The sequence below is a fragment of the Heterodontus francisci genome, chromosome 12 (assembly GCF_036365525.1).
Source record: "Heterodontus francisci isolate sHetFra1 chromosome 12, sHetFra1.hap1, whole genome shotgun sequence".
In the NCBI taxonomy this organism is placed as follows: Eukaryota; Metazoa; Chordata; class Chondrichthyes; order Heterodontiformes; family Heterodontidae; genus Heterodontus; species Heterodontus francisci.
In genome coordinates this window covers 96,837,952-96,851,754 of record NC_090382.1, presented here as the reverse complement: position 1 = coordinate 96,851,754, position 13,803 = coordinate 96,837,952, and the positions used below count along the sequence as shown (strand labels likewise).

General features: G+C 41.7%; 1 protein-coding gene across 1 annotated transcript in view; it reads right to left on the bottom strand.

The window, feature by feature from the left end:
• Positions 1–661: 661 nt before the first annotated feature.
• The window catches only part of LOC137375649 (vascular endothelial growth factor C-like), a 75,079-nt gene continuing 61,937 nt past the window's right edge, over positions 662–13,803 (bottom strand). The window contains exons 5-7 of the mRNA XM_068043033.1: positions 13,587–13,699; positions 11,130–11,466; positions 662–779 (exon numbers count right to left, since the gene is read on the bottom strand). Coding sequence (XP_067899134.1) covers positions 662–779; positions 11,130–11,466; positions 13,587–13,699 — 568 coding nt within the window. The remainder of the gene's footprint in view (positions 780–11,129; positions 11,467–13,586; positions 13,700–13,803) is intronic.

The window sequence follows — 13,803 nt, the reverse complement described above, 5'->3', positions numbered from 1 at the left end:
TGCAACAATGTACATATTCTGTTGCCATTTACACATTTTAGATTATAGTTGTATTTTGTGAGAGACAAGTTACTATAACTTTTTTTGACTTTCAACTGGTAATATTGCATGGTATTGCTTAACCTATTTTGCACATCATGACTTACATTAGCGGCATAAAATCGGTACAAGAACCACAAAACAAGCATCCATTCTGAAGTATCAGAACTCATTTCCAGTAGCATAAATCTCCCAGTGTCAATAAAAGCATTGCTTTGTGCAAAACAATACATCCTACACTCAAATCTAGTCAATGCTATTCCATTTTTCCCCCCACAAGTGAATCAGTCTGATTGTACCATGAAGTAATAGTAACTTAATAGAAACACACACACAAACCTATCTGGGGAGTTGTTTACAATATTCTGCTGTGATCATGACATTGGGAATCACACCAATGGCTTCAATCCTTGAGTGTTATAAAAAATGAGCGAAACATGTAAGAAACCATAACCCACTTTCTCTGGGTCATCTCACTGGTATATCCTGTATGTTTTCAGTGCCCAGCATACCTACTAGATTGTGTAGAATCCCAATAGAAAAGTACTTTTGTAAGTGCTGCAGGCCGAGAAGTTAAGTTCTTCCTTGATGAAGCAAGACAAAGAAGAAAGCAGTTTGTATATCACTCTTCAGTTTGGTATTCCTTCATGTATAATGGAAGGCAGCTGCAGACATAATGACTGAAATAAAAGCCTGACTGGCACTGCTTCACTTGAGTTCTGCAAGGCAACCTGTAGCACCTGTTTTGTTTTACAGAAGGAAGGAAAGAAAAAAAAATTATGTTTTATACAAGTCATTGACAGGAGGAACTTGTGTTTTCAGGTCAATCTCTGGATGAATATTGTTGGGATCAAATATTTTTAGTCCCAAGTTAAATCTGATACTATTTAAAATAAATCTGAAGATATGACCATAGATTATGCCTGCTCCAGTTATGCTGCTTTTCTGGATTATTCTCTATCATTAATTATCCCTCATTTGGAAAATAAGTTTCATTAGAATTATTGTCTATAATTTTATTTTGTAATGAGTGCCATGTTGCTTTGGTATAAATGGTTGAACTGACATCTCTAGTATGCATACCTATTGTCTGTTTGACTGATCCCATGACAGTATTGCACGGCTGCACTAAGTGACCTCATAGAAATACAGCTGACTCATTAGATTCCACGATAGAGTATCCTTGTATCTGTATCTCTGGATTATTACCTGAGCCACGTGCAAATTGGAGTAGGGCAAATAAGATTAGAGAAATGAATGCGTGGTTCAAAGACTAGTGTCACAGAATTGGGTTCCAGTTCGTGGGGCACTGGCACCAGTACTGGGGAAAGTGGAGGCTGTACCGTTGGGATGGTCTACACCTGAACTGTGCTGGGACCTGTGTTCTAGCGAGTCGCATAACTAGGGAAGTAGAGAGGATTTTAAACAAAATAGTGGCGGCAAGCGATCAAATTTGGGAAGATGTCGTAAATCAAAGAGTAGAGACAAGGCAAAAGAGAAAGGTATTCATCTGGCAAAAGATGTATTGACCATGACAGGAAGGGACAGTGATTACAAATCGAAGACTAAATCAGCAGAAAAGGCTGGAGGTTACAAAAATAATAAAATAACAAAACTAAGGACTCTGTATTTGAATGCACATAACATGCGAAAGAAAACAGATGAACTGATAGTGCAAATAGAAATAAATAAGTATGATCTGATAGCCATCACAGAGACATGGCTGCAGGATGGCATAGATAGGGAGCTGAATATTGAAGGGTACATAACATTTAGGAAGGACAGGAAGCTAGGGAAAGGTGGAGGGGTGACTCTGTTAATAATGATGGTATTACTTGTAAAGGAGAATATCACAGCTGTATTGCGGGAGGACACCTCGGAGGGGTCGTGCTGCGAGGCGATATAGGTGGAGCTCAGGAACAGGAAGGGTGCAGTCACGATGTTGGGGGTTTACTACAGGCCTCCCAACAGCCAGCGGGAGGTAGAGGAGCAGATATGTAGACAGATTTTGGAAAGATGTAAAAGTAACAGGGTTGTAGTGGTGGGTGATTTTAACTTCCCCTATATTAACTGGGACTCACTTAGTGCTAGGGGCTTGGATGGGGCAGAATTTGTAAGGAGCATCCAAGAGGGCTTCTTGAAACAATATGTAGATAGTCCAACTAGGGATGGGGCTGTACTGAACCTGGTATTGGGGAATGAGCCCGGCCAGGTGGTCGAAGTTTCAGTAGGGGAGCATTTCGGGAACAGTAACCATAATTCCGTAAGTTTTAAGGTACTTGTGGATAAGGATAAGAGTAGTCCTCGGGTGAAGGTGCTAAATTGGGGGAAGGCTAATTATAACAATATTAGGCAGGAACTGAAGAATTTAGATTGGGGGCGGCTGTTTGAGGGTAAATCAACATCTGACGTGGGAGTCTTTCAAACGTCAGTTGATTAGAATCCAGGACCAGCATGTTCCTGTGAGGAAGAAGGATAAGTTTGGCAAGTTTCGGGAAGCTTGGATAACGCAGGATATTGTGAGCCTAGTCAAAAAGAAAAAGGAAGCATTTGTAAGGGCTGGAAGGCTAGGAACAGACGAATCCCTTGAGGAATATAAAGACAGTAGGAAGGAACTTAAGCAAGGAATCAGGAGGGCTAAAAGGGGTCATGAAAAGTCATTGGCAAACAGGATTAAGGAAAATTCCAAGGCTTTTTATACGTATGTAAAGAGCAAGAGGGTAACTAGGGAAAGGGTTGGCCCAATCAAGGACAGAGAAGGGAATCTACGTGGGGAGCCAGAAGAAATGGGCGAGGTACTAAATGAGTACTTTGCATCAGTATTTACCAAAGAGAAGGACTTGGTGGATGATGATCCGAGAAAAGGGAGTGTAGATAGTCTCAGTCATCTCATTATTTAAAAAGAAGGAGGTGTTGGGTGTCTTGCAAAGCATTAAGGTAGATAGGTCCTCAGAGCCTGATGGGATCTACCCCAGAATACTGAGGGAGGCAAGGGAAGAAATTGCTGGGGCCTTGACAGAAATCTTTGCACCCTCATTGGCTACAGGTGAGGTCCCAGAGGACTGGAGAATAGCCAATGTGGTTCCTTTGTTTAAGAAGGGTAGCAAGGATAATCCAGGAAATTATAGGCCGGTGAGCCTTACATCAGTGGTAGGGAAATTATTAGAGAGGATTCTTCAGGACAGGATTTACTCCCATTTGGAAACAAACAAACTTATTAGCGAGAGGCAGCATGGTTTTGTGAAGGGGGGGTCGTGTCTCACTAATTTGATTGAGTTTTTTGAGGAAGTGACAAAGATGATTGATGAAGGAATGGCAGTGGATGTTATCTATATGGACTTCAGTAAAGCCTTTGACAAGGTCCCTCATGGCAGACTGGTACAAAAGGTGAAGTCACACGGGATCAGAGGTGAGCTGGCAAGATGGATATAGAACTGGCTCAGTCATAGAAGACAGAGAGTAGCAGTGGAAGGGTGCTTTTCTGAATGGAGGGATGTGACTAGTGGTGTTCCGCAGGGATCAGTGCTGGGACCTTTGCTGTTTGTAGTATATATAAATGATTTGGAGGAAAATGTAGCTGGTCTGATATGTAAGTTTGCGGACACAAAGGTTGGAGGCGTTGTGGATAGTGATGAGGATTGTCAGAGGATACAGCAGGATATAGATCGGTTGGAGACTTGGGCGGTGAAATGGCAGATGGAGTTTAATCCGGACAAATGTGAGGTAATGCATTTTGGAAGGTCTAATGCATTTTGGAAGGTCTAATGCAGGTGGGAAGTATACAGTAAATGGCAGAACCCTTAGGAGTATTGACAGGCAGAGAGATCTGGGCATACAGGTCCACAGGTCACTGAAAGTGGCAACGCAGGTGGATAAGGTAGTCAAGAAGGCATATGGCATGCTTGCCTTCATCGGTCGGGGCATAGAGTATAAAAATTGGCAAATCATGCTGCAGCTGTACAGAACTTTAGTTAGGCCACACTTAGAATATTGCGTGCAATTCTGGTCGCCACACTACCAGATGTTTCATTCAGTACTGAAGGTCTTGGAGACCTCTATGACCTATTTAAGAGAGAGCATCTTTTAAGTTGTTACTGGAATGGAAACAGTTCAGCACTGCATCATGATCCCAGCCTCCCATACTTGGAACAATACAAAATAAGTAGTTTCCAGTTCAGCAGTCTCTTCTGTCTTCTGAGTCCCTGGACATGGGGTGCACTTACTGATATCCTAGCCCAGACGACATTTCGACTGTTAGATGAAAATGCAGATTCTCTAATTGACTTCAAAGAATTTGTCAGTTGTTTAGAAGGACATGGAGGCTTTGGAGAGGGTACAGAAGAGGTTTACCAGGATGGTGCCTGGTCTGGAGGGCATTAGCTATGAGGAGAGATTGGATAAACTCGTATTGTTTTCACTGGAATGACGGAGGTGGAGGGGCGACATGATAGAGGTTTACAAAGTTACGAGCGGCATGGACAGAGTGGATAGTCAGAAGCTTTTTCCCAGGGTGGAAGAGTCAGTTATTAGGGGACATAGGTTTAAGGTGAGAGGGGCAAAGTTTAGAGGGGATGTGCGAGGCAAGTTCTTAACACAGAGGGTGGTGAGTGCCTGGAACTTGCTGCCAGGGGAGGTGGTGGAAGCAGATACGATAGCGACGTTTAAGAGGCATCTTGACAAATGCATGAATAGGATGGGAATAGAGGGATACGGTCCCCGGAAGTGCAGAAGGTGTTAGTTTAGGCAGGCATCAAGATCGGCACAGGCTTGGAGGGCCGAATGGCCTGTTCCTGTGCTGTACTGTTCTTTGTTCTATTAGCACAATAGAGAGGGATGACCTAAGTTAAGGAAACCAAGATGTAGAAGCGGTTTATGTCAAAATAAGAAATGGTGAAGGCAAAAAGCCATTTGACGAATTGGTGTAGAGGCCCCAAACAGTAACCACATGGTAGGACGGGGTATAAAGGAAGAAATAGTGGGTGCTTGTCAGAAAGGTACGGCGATAATCATGGGGGATTTTAATCTACACATAGATTGGAAAAATCAGATGGGCAAAGGTAGCCTAGATGAGGAGTTCATAGAATGTTTTTGGGATAGTTTATTAGAACAGCACTTTTTGGAGCCATGCAGAGAGCAGGCTATACTAGACCTGGTATTGTGCAACGAGATAGGATTAACTGATGACCTCATAGTGAAGGCGCCCCTAGGCAGCAGTGATCAAAATATCCATTTGACATTCAGTTTGAGGGAAAGAAGAGTGAGTAAGACTAGTATTTTAAACTTAAATAAGGGCAATTATGAGGGCATGAAAGCAGAGATAGTAAAAGTGAACTGGCAAAGTACGTTAAAGGATAGGTCAATAGAGATGCAGTGGCAGACATTTAAGGGGATATTTCAGAATACACAGAATAGATGTATTCTAACGATAAAGAAAAATTCCAAGGGTGAGACCCACTATCCGTGGTTAACTAAAGTTAAAGATAGTATCAAACTTTTTTTAAAAAGCATGTAACTGTGCAAAGATAGGTGGCAGGTTAGAAGATTGGACAGAATATAAAAAGCAGCAAAGAACAACTAAAAGATTAATGAGTGGAAAATTTACAGTGTGAGAGAAAGCTGGTGAGAAATATAAAGACAGATAGTAAGAGTTTCTATAGATATTTTAAAAAGAAAAAAAGTTAACAAAGTGAGCATTGGTCCTATAGAAAGTGAGTCTGGGGCATTAATAAGGCAAAGCAAGGAGATGATTTGAGTAGATATTTTGCATCGGGCTTCGCCATAGAGGATACATGTAACATCCCAGAAATAGCTGTAAATCAGGAAATGGAAGGAAGGGAGGAACTGAAGAAAATTACAATCGCAAGGGAAGTGATACTGAGCACATTGTTGGAGCTGCGGGCTGACAAGTCCCCAGGTCCTGATGGACCTTATCCTACAGTCTTAAAAGAAGTGGCTAGTGAGATAGTTGATGCATTGGTTTTGATTTTCCAAAGTTCCCTGGATTTGGGGAAGGTTCCATTTGATTGGAAAACAGCGAATGTAACTCCTTTATTCAAAAAGGGAGGGAGACACAAAGCAGGAAAGTACAGGCCAGTTAACTTAACATCTGTCATAGGGAAAATGTTAGAAGCTATTATTAAGGACATTATAGCAGGGCACTTAGAAAAATTCAAGGTAAACAGGCAGTGTCAACATGGTTTTGTGAAAGGGAGATCATATTTAACCAATTTATTGGAGTTCTTTGAAGAAGCAACATGTGCTCTGGATAAAGGTGAACCGATGGCTGTACTGTATTTAGTTTTCCAGAAGGCATTTGATAAGGCGCCACATCAAAGGTTATAACGGAAAATAAAAGCTCATGGAGTAGGGGGTAACATTTTAGCACGGATAGAAGATTGGCTAGCTAACGGGAAACAGAGAGTAGGCATAAATGGGTCATTTTCTGGTCGGCAAGGTGTAACAGGTGGTGTGCCACAGGTATCAGTTCTGGGACCTCAATGTTTTACAATTTATATAAATGACTTGGATGAAGGGACCGAAAGTATGGTTGCTAAATTTGCTGATGACACAAAGATAGGTAGGAAAGTAAGTTGTGAAGAGGACATAAGGAGGCTACAAAGGGATATAGATTGGTTAAGTGAGTGGGCAAAGATCTGGCAATTGGAGTATAATGTGGGAAAATGTGTCCATTTTGGCAGGAAGAATAAAAAGAAGCATATTATCTAAATGGTGAGAGATTGCCGAGCTCTGAGATGCAGAGGGATCTGGGTGTCCTAGTGCATGAATCGCAAAAGGTTAGTATGCAGGTACAGCAAACAATTAGGAAAGTTAATAGAATGTTATCATTTATTGCCAGGGGAATTGAATACAAAAGTAGGGAGGTTATGCTTCAGCTATACAGGGCATTGGTGAGACCACATGGGGAGTACTGTGTACGGTATTGATCTCCTTATTTAAGGAAGGATGTAAATGCATTGAAAGCATTTCAGAGAAGGCTTACTCGGCTAATACATGGAATGGGCAGGTTGTCTGATGAGGTAAGGTTGGACAAACTGGGCTTGTATCTGCTGGAGTTTAGAAGAATAAGAGGCAACTTGATTGAAACATATAAGATTCTGAGGGGTCTTGACAGGGTGGATGTGGAAAGGATGTTTCGTCTTCTGGGAGAATCTAGAACTAGGGGGTCACTGTTTAAAAATCAGGGGTCTCCCATTTAAGACAGAGATGAGGAGAATTTTTTTCTCTCAGAGGGTCGTGAGTCTTCGGAACTCTCTTCTTCAAAACGCGGTGGAAGCAGAGTCTTTGAATATTTTTGATACAGAAGTAGATAGATTCTTAATAAGCAAATGGGGGGGAAAGGTTATCGGGGGTAGGCGGGAATGTGGAGTTGAGGTTACAATCAGATCAGCCATGATCTTATTGAATGGTGGAGCGGGCTCGAGGGGCCTACTCCTGCTCCTAATTCGTATGTTCATATGTGCAGCTAAATGATCTGGAGTATCCAGATCTGGATGGATATATGAATGCAAGACACTGCAAATGCATGCTTGCAAATCAGCTATCGTTCTCGTGCTGCATTTTTTAATTTGTTTGACTTTGAAATTTACTTGAGAATATGCATCATACAGAAGAATTTAGGGCTTCTAAGCACTTCTGCGAGGGCACCTTTTCAAGATCTGGGCTGTGCTAGGCCAGATGTACCAAGTAGAGGTGAAGTGCAAAGACCAGAAGACCATTATCCCCAAGACTCGTGAGAAACTGCAAGTTCCATAATGTGTAACACAACTGTCTTTGGTATGCTGTCAACATTGAGAAAAGCTTGGGAGGCAATGCAATTAAATGGTGACATACACCAAAATTTATCTCCCTTAATGAGTGATGGTCATATTTTAAATTTTCTAACTGCTGAAATGGTGCGACAGCCGGATCCGGGGTGGGGGGCCGGTGATTCATTGTAATTTAAGGTATCTTAAAAATGCTACATTGAGTTGAAGCTAGCTCTTGAGAGGTTCATTTCACAGGACAGTGGGACTGAGATGTAGGTTGGGATTCAGTTGAGATTTATGAATCACGGTACTTTAGTTTGGACATTTCAGTGATTGTTCACACTTGTTAGCTTGTGGCTCAGTTGGTAGCACTTGCGCCTCTGAGTCAGAAGGTTGGGGGTTAAGTCCCATGACAGGACTTGAGCACACAAATCAAGGTTGACATGCTAGTGGAGGTTGGAGATATCATCTTTCAAATGAGATGTTAAACCGAGACCCCATCTGCCCTCTCAGGTGCACGTAAAAGATCCTATGGCACTTTTTCAAAGAAGTGCAAGGGAGCTATTCCCGGTGTCCTGGCCAATATTTATCCCTCAATCAGCATCATAAAAACAGATAATCTGGTCACTATCACATTGCTGTTTTGGGGAGCTTTCTGTATGCAGTTTGGCTGTTGCATTTCCTACATTATAACAGTCCCTACACTTCAAAAGTACTTCCTTGGCTGTAAAGTAATTTGAAACTTATGGTGGTCGTGGAAGGTGTTATATAAATGCAAATCTTTTTTTTTTTTATTCTGGTTGAGCTGACTTGATCCATTTGAGCACAGCTAGAGGGGTCTGGTAAATCCCTGAGGTCAGAATTTAACAAAAAGGAGAGAAAAACCTATGTTCAGTTGGGGCTAACAAAGATTGTGTGAGAGAGCAGTCTATCTTAAATTAAGATGTATCAAGTTGCTTTTCCAAGTGTAATGACAGCGCTTCTATATTTTTTTGTTAAGTTTTTTTTTGAGGAATCGTATTTTAGAATTACTGACATTGTTTATTTGGGAAAACCGACAAGGATTCCATGGATTATTTTTCACTGGGATCATCGGAAGATCTTTCGGACTTGGTTTGTAAACAACCCTTACTGGAAGTCACCAAACTTCAGATAAATAGCCAGCAGGGGCTTTTTGATTTGGAGAAAATGTTTACAGAGAAGTGACAGGTCACGATTTATAGGGGTCAGGAGGCTTAATTCTTGAAATATTGCTTTTGGTTTTCCTTTGGACAGTCAGTTCGGGTTTGGACAATGTTTTGAAAGGAGTTTAAAAAACTCAACCTGCCAAGGACAAAACCCCAGCTCAGCCTTTTTCCATCTCTTTGAAAAGCCTGCCAGCTTTTTGATCTCTTTGAGAAGCTCTTAGAAGTGAGTGTAAGTAATAGAGAAATTGATGTCGCGTTTCTCCTGGAAAGCTACCAAACTGATTCTCAACGTCACCAGAAAAGAACTGTTCTTGCAAGATCCCAGCGACAGCCATCTATGCGTATTTGGGATGCCAAACCAAAAGCCAAATCAACTGACATCTTTCCATATCTTATTTTTTCTTCAAAGATTAGCAAGTATTTGGCCAAAGTATTCTTTTTGTCATTTTTTTTCTGTAAAAAAACTCGAAAGAGAAAATCTCTCTTTTTCGATATATTGTGTATGTGTGTGTGAGGGGTTGAGGTTCAAGGAAACTTTCATATTTCAATCTGTGTGTTAATGCTTTGCTTTGTTACTGATTAAGTCTTGTTTTATAATAAACTGATAATTTTGTTATTTATTAAAGAAACCTGGTTGGTGTATTTTATTCTGGGATAAAGAGTAGAGTCTATGATTGACCATATCAGTAACTGGGTAAACGTTTAAATATATGTTGTGACCTGTGGAGAAGTGGAACTAGAAAAAACAGTGCATTCCTCCCACCTCGGTCGTAACACAAGTTAGAGCAGACTCAAAAGGAATTAAAACGAAAAATGAATTATCGTTCTGCTGTTTGCTGTTGTTTAATGTCTTTTGTGTTGTGAGAAGCATTTTTAAGAGTCAGGAATCATTAGTTATTCTGTTTTGTGCATTCTACAGAATAAACCTTCTTGATTAATTATCTACCTTGTACTATCAGAATATTTAAGTCTGGCTTTCAATATTTTTGAGAAGTGCACTTGGGAGACCGTGAGAGTTTACTGTACAAACAAATGTGCATTAATGTAGTGCTTTCCCTGTCCTCAAAGCATTTTATAGCCAATCACTAGTCATTTGTTTTGTAGATAAGTACAGCAGCCAATTTGTGCACAGCAAGATTCCACAAATATCCAGCTTGTATGTCAACTGGTGCACATTGTTACAACCCCTGGATTAAGCTGTATAAGTAGATTCTGGGCAGTACCAGTCAATAAAATCTGCAACATAAGAGATGTGGGATTCACTTATAGCAGTGACCAATGCCACTGAATCTGAGATGGTATCTGCACCAGACCTGAAATTTGTAAAACAGTGACACTCAGAACTTAGTCAGAGAATGGTAAGGAGCATGGTAGGGAAGCAAAATATAAATATATTTTTAAAATGTGATGATTGTTTCATTAATAAAGTTTGGAGTGAGAGGTCATCAATCTGGCCACTAAGCTTGCTTCATTAAGAGATTTCTCACCCACCATTAACAGCTCATTTCTCCCCCATTATATTGAACTCCATAAACCAGAAAATCCACATTGATTAGAACATAATCTCACCAAATTATGGAAAAACAGGAATGTGAGTGGGTCCCTCTGGTCTTTGACCCATTTGCTGTATGCTGGCATTTCCACCAGACTGGGTTGGTGTGCCTTGTGTTTCCCTCTTCAGTCCTGATGTTACTGAAAGAGGTAGGACTGGCAAGATGACAGCATCCATCAGAATTGACACCAGTTTCATCTCTGGTGTTCCAAACGTTATGTACAAGTGCAAGAAGCAGGTGTGCAGGATCAAACTCTTTGAGCATCTGTTGCCATAAGGAAACCGGCCTTTGTGGAATGCACACAACATTGAGATTCTCTGACTGTCTCCTACCCTGTCTCAACAAAAAAGCTTGGCACGGCTGAAGGATTCCTCCCCTCAACTTCCTTCCCCCCTGCCACCTCTCTCCCATCCCAGTCAGTGCCCCATCTTAAGATAAAACCATTCAACTTCTGTTTTAAAGATGTCAATCGACCCAAAATCCACTGCTTTCCCTGCTCCATAAATATATTATAATTTCAAAGAAAATTGTACAGATTAGAACTAATGTGATAATGAAGAAATAGTGTGTTAAACTTTGGTCACCTGCATCTCTGTGGATCAAATTTCTTCCCTTTGCGAAAGCATGAAGATACTGACTCTGTGCATTCACAGGTGCATTTATTGCTGTTCAAGGGTTGATTCTTTGGGCAATTCTTCCTGCACACACACTCGCAGGAATCCGCATCCCATTCCTTCTGTGGTTCACAAAAGCCATTGTGCTGTGTGTTGCTGCAAACACATTTGCAGGTATTCTCGTCAAATTCTTTGTTAGGGCCACAGCTTGATGTAGAAAGCTTATTCATGCACTCGCAACTGCACGTGTCTTCATCGAATACCATGTAGGGCCGACAAAAGTCATCCATCCTGCTTTCGCTATCCTCTGGCAAGAATGTAGAAGAAATATCAGCAACATCCAATATTATGACAACCACCATTTTAAATTATTTTCTTTTAGCTTCATCTATTTCAATTTTATTTTTCTTTCCTCTTTCACTTTCCTCTTCCAACCAATCCATAAGGGGGCAGATAATATTTTGCTCCCAGCTTTTTAAAAACACCCTCCTTGACCTGACAGATGGGTCTGTATGCAGGAAAAGCCCAAAGCCTGACTAGTCCTTTTCTGTTTCTCCTCTCACTTCTGTTCAGTGATTCTACCTGGTGAAATGGGGTTAAGTTTGGCAACTCAAGATCAACGTAGTCAGGTACCCACATCATAGCGTTCTATTAGACAGCACCTCACACATAGAGCTCTGCGACGCCAGTAATCACGTCAGCTGCCTGTGCGCAGGCACTGGTGCCATTTTTAAACGGCAGCCAATCCTGCTGGCTCATTTAAATTTTTAAAGTCCTAACCACCACCCCCACCACAGAAAAAGACTATCACCCCTTCCTCCCGCGTAACAAATGCAATATTAGCCCTCTCCCCACCCCCCCCCAAAACACTTACCTGCAACACTTGACCTTCCCCCAACCCCCAAACTAATCAAAGTGCAGAGGTCACCCCTTCCCACCCTCCCCTACACTAGTAATTTACATATGATGCCTTTTCTCCCACCACGCCCCTCACCACAAACAGCACTAAAAATCATCAGATCCCCCCTTCCCCACCTCGGTGGCGCCTGTTTTCCTTGGACGGGAAATTGAAGGCACGTGAGGGCCAGCCGCCACTCAGAAGATCTCAGGAAGAAGGTAAGATCATAGTGAATGGTATTTAAATGTATACATTGCCTTTATTTAAATATGTAAAGCCAGATCCCATCGTCCAGTGGCAGGGGACGGGGGGAGCGTGCGACCACTGCCGGGAAGATCGGGCCCAGCACTCCATGGTGGGCCACTGTCGGAATGATCTTCTGCACCAACCCCCGCAACCCCCCCACCCACCCCCGCCACAGAGCTCGATATCGGGAGCTCAGTCAAATTCCGGCCATAGGTTTATATATTAAGCTGAGTAAACAGAATTTAAGTAGAAAGGCATTTCACTAGTTAGTTTCTTCTACTGGTCTTTTCAATTTCCAATAATTCTGCACCAGGCCTACAAAGTGTCTCCCTCACTGAATCATATAAATTATAACAGTGTCAGCAAACAGTGTGTATATTTCAATAGTCTTTCCAACTCATTGCTTAATTTTAATGTGACTATTATTACTGCAACTATTTTGAGGCTACAGTATAAATTGCAAGGATACTCTAGAGGAAGCTGTTTGTAGCATAATTGTAATTTACATCATAAACAATATTCTGCTGATCTGAATTTTCTTTTTAATCAGTGCTGCAAATTTTAAAAAGTCTGCTGGAAGGTAACCGGGTAATGTAGCACTATCCATTTTTTGCAGTGTTGTATAACTTCATTTGGTTTCAGAAGAATGATATCAATGTGCTGCTCTCCCAATTTTTACACTGAAACTGTGGAGTCTGTCTCCATAGGTCCAAATGGGCTCCACTTTTACACAATGGCTACAAAACAGCTAACATGCAGGACCGACTCCCTGAGGTGATATTTAACTTTGGAGGGTACACAGAATGAGCAATTGCAGATTAGTGCACATGCCACACAAATTTTCCTTTCCTTGAAATAACGGGTGGCTGATTTTCTGGCATCCATTTTGTGCCCCCACGCACCCTCCCCCCCATGTTTGCATAACTAACACTGGCTCTCTTCCCTGAAGACAAAATCGTCATCTCCCATTTTAATGGGTCAGTTGGGTTAAGGAAGCTGGGCTTATTTACACTATGGAACACAGCTAACAGAGTGAGCTTGGAATTTCCTCTCTTGGCTATGCTCTAGCAATGCAGCACCTGTGGAAGAGCCTGTCACTCTAGAATTGGCCTTTATAGCCACTCCAGGAGCTGCTCCACACACCACTGACCACCTCCAGGCGCTTACCCATTGTCTCTCGAGATAAGGAGGCCAAAGAAGAAGCAATGTAAAAGTATCCTTAGAAATGCCTTCTGAACGAATCTTTACCAAACATTGCAGGGGGAGAAAAGTGAATTGGTAACCTGGTTCTGAATTGCCGGCAACTAAGCTGAAGACCTTGTGCTCGGTGACACATCTGCAGTAATGGGGATCCCAGGTGAGACCATGCGGACATGTTTTGTTCTTTGTCACACACCTATGGGGAGAAACATTTGGAAATTAGCTGTAAGGTCCATCTAGTAAATATCTGATGTCTTTTATATTTGCTAACTGCAACAAAAGTTATTGCAGTCAATTAAG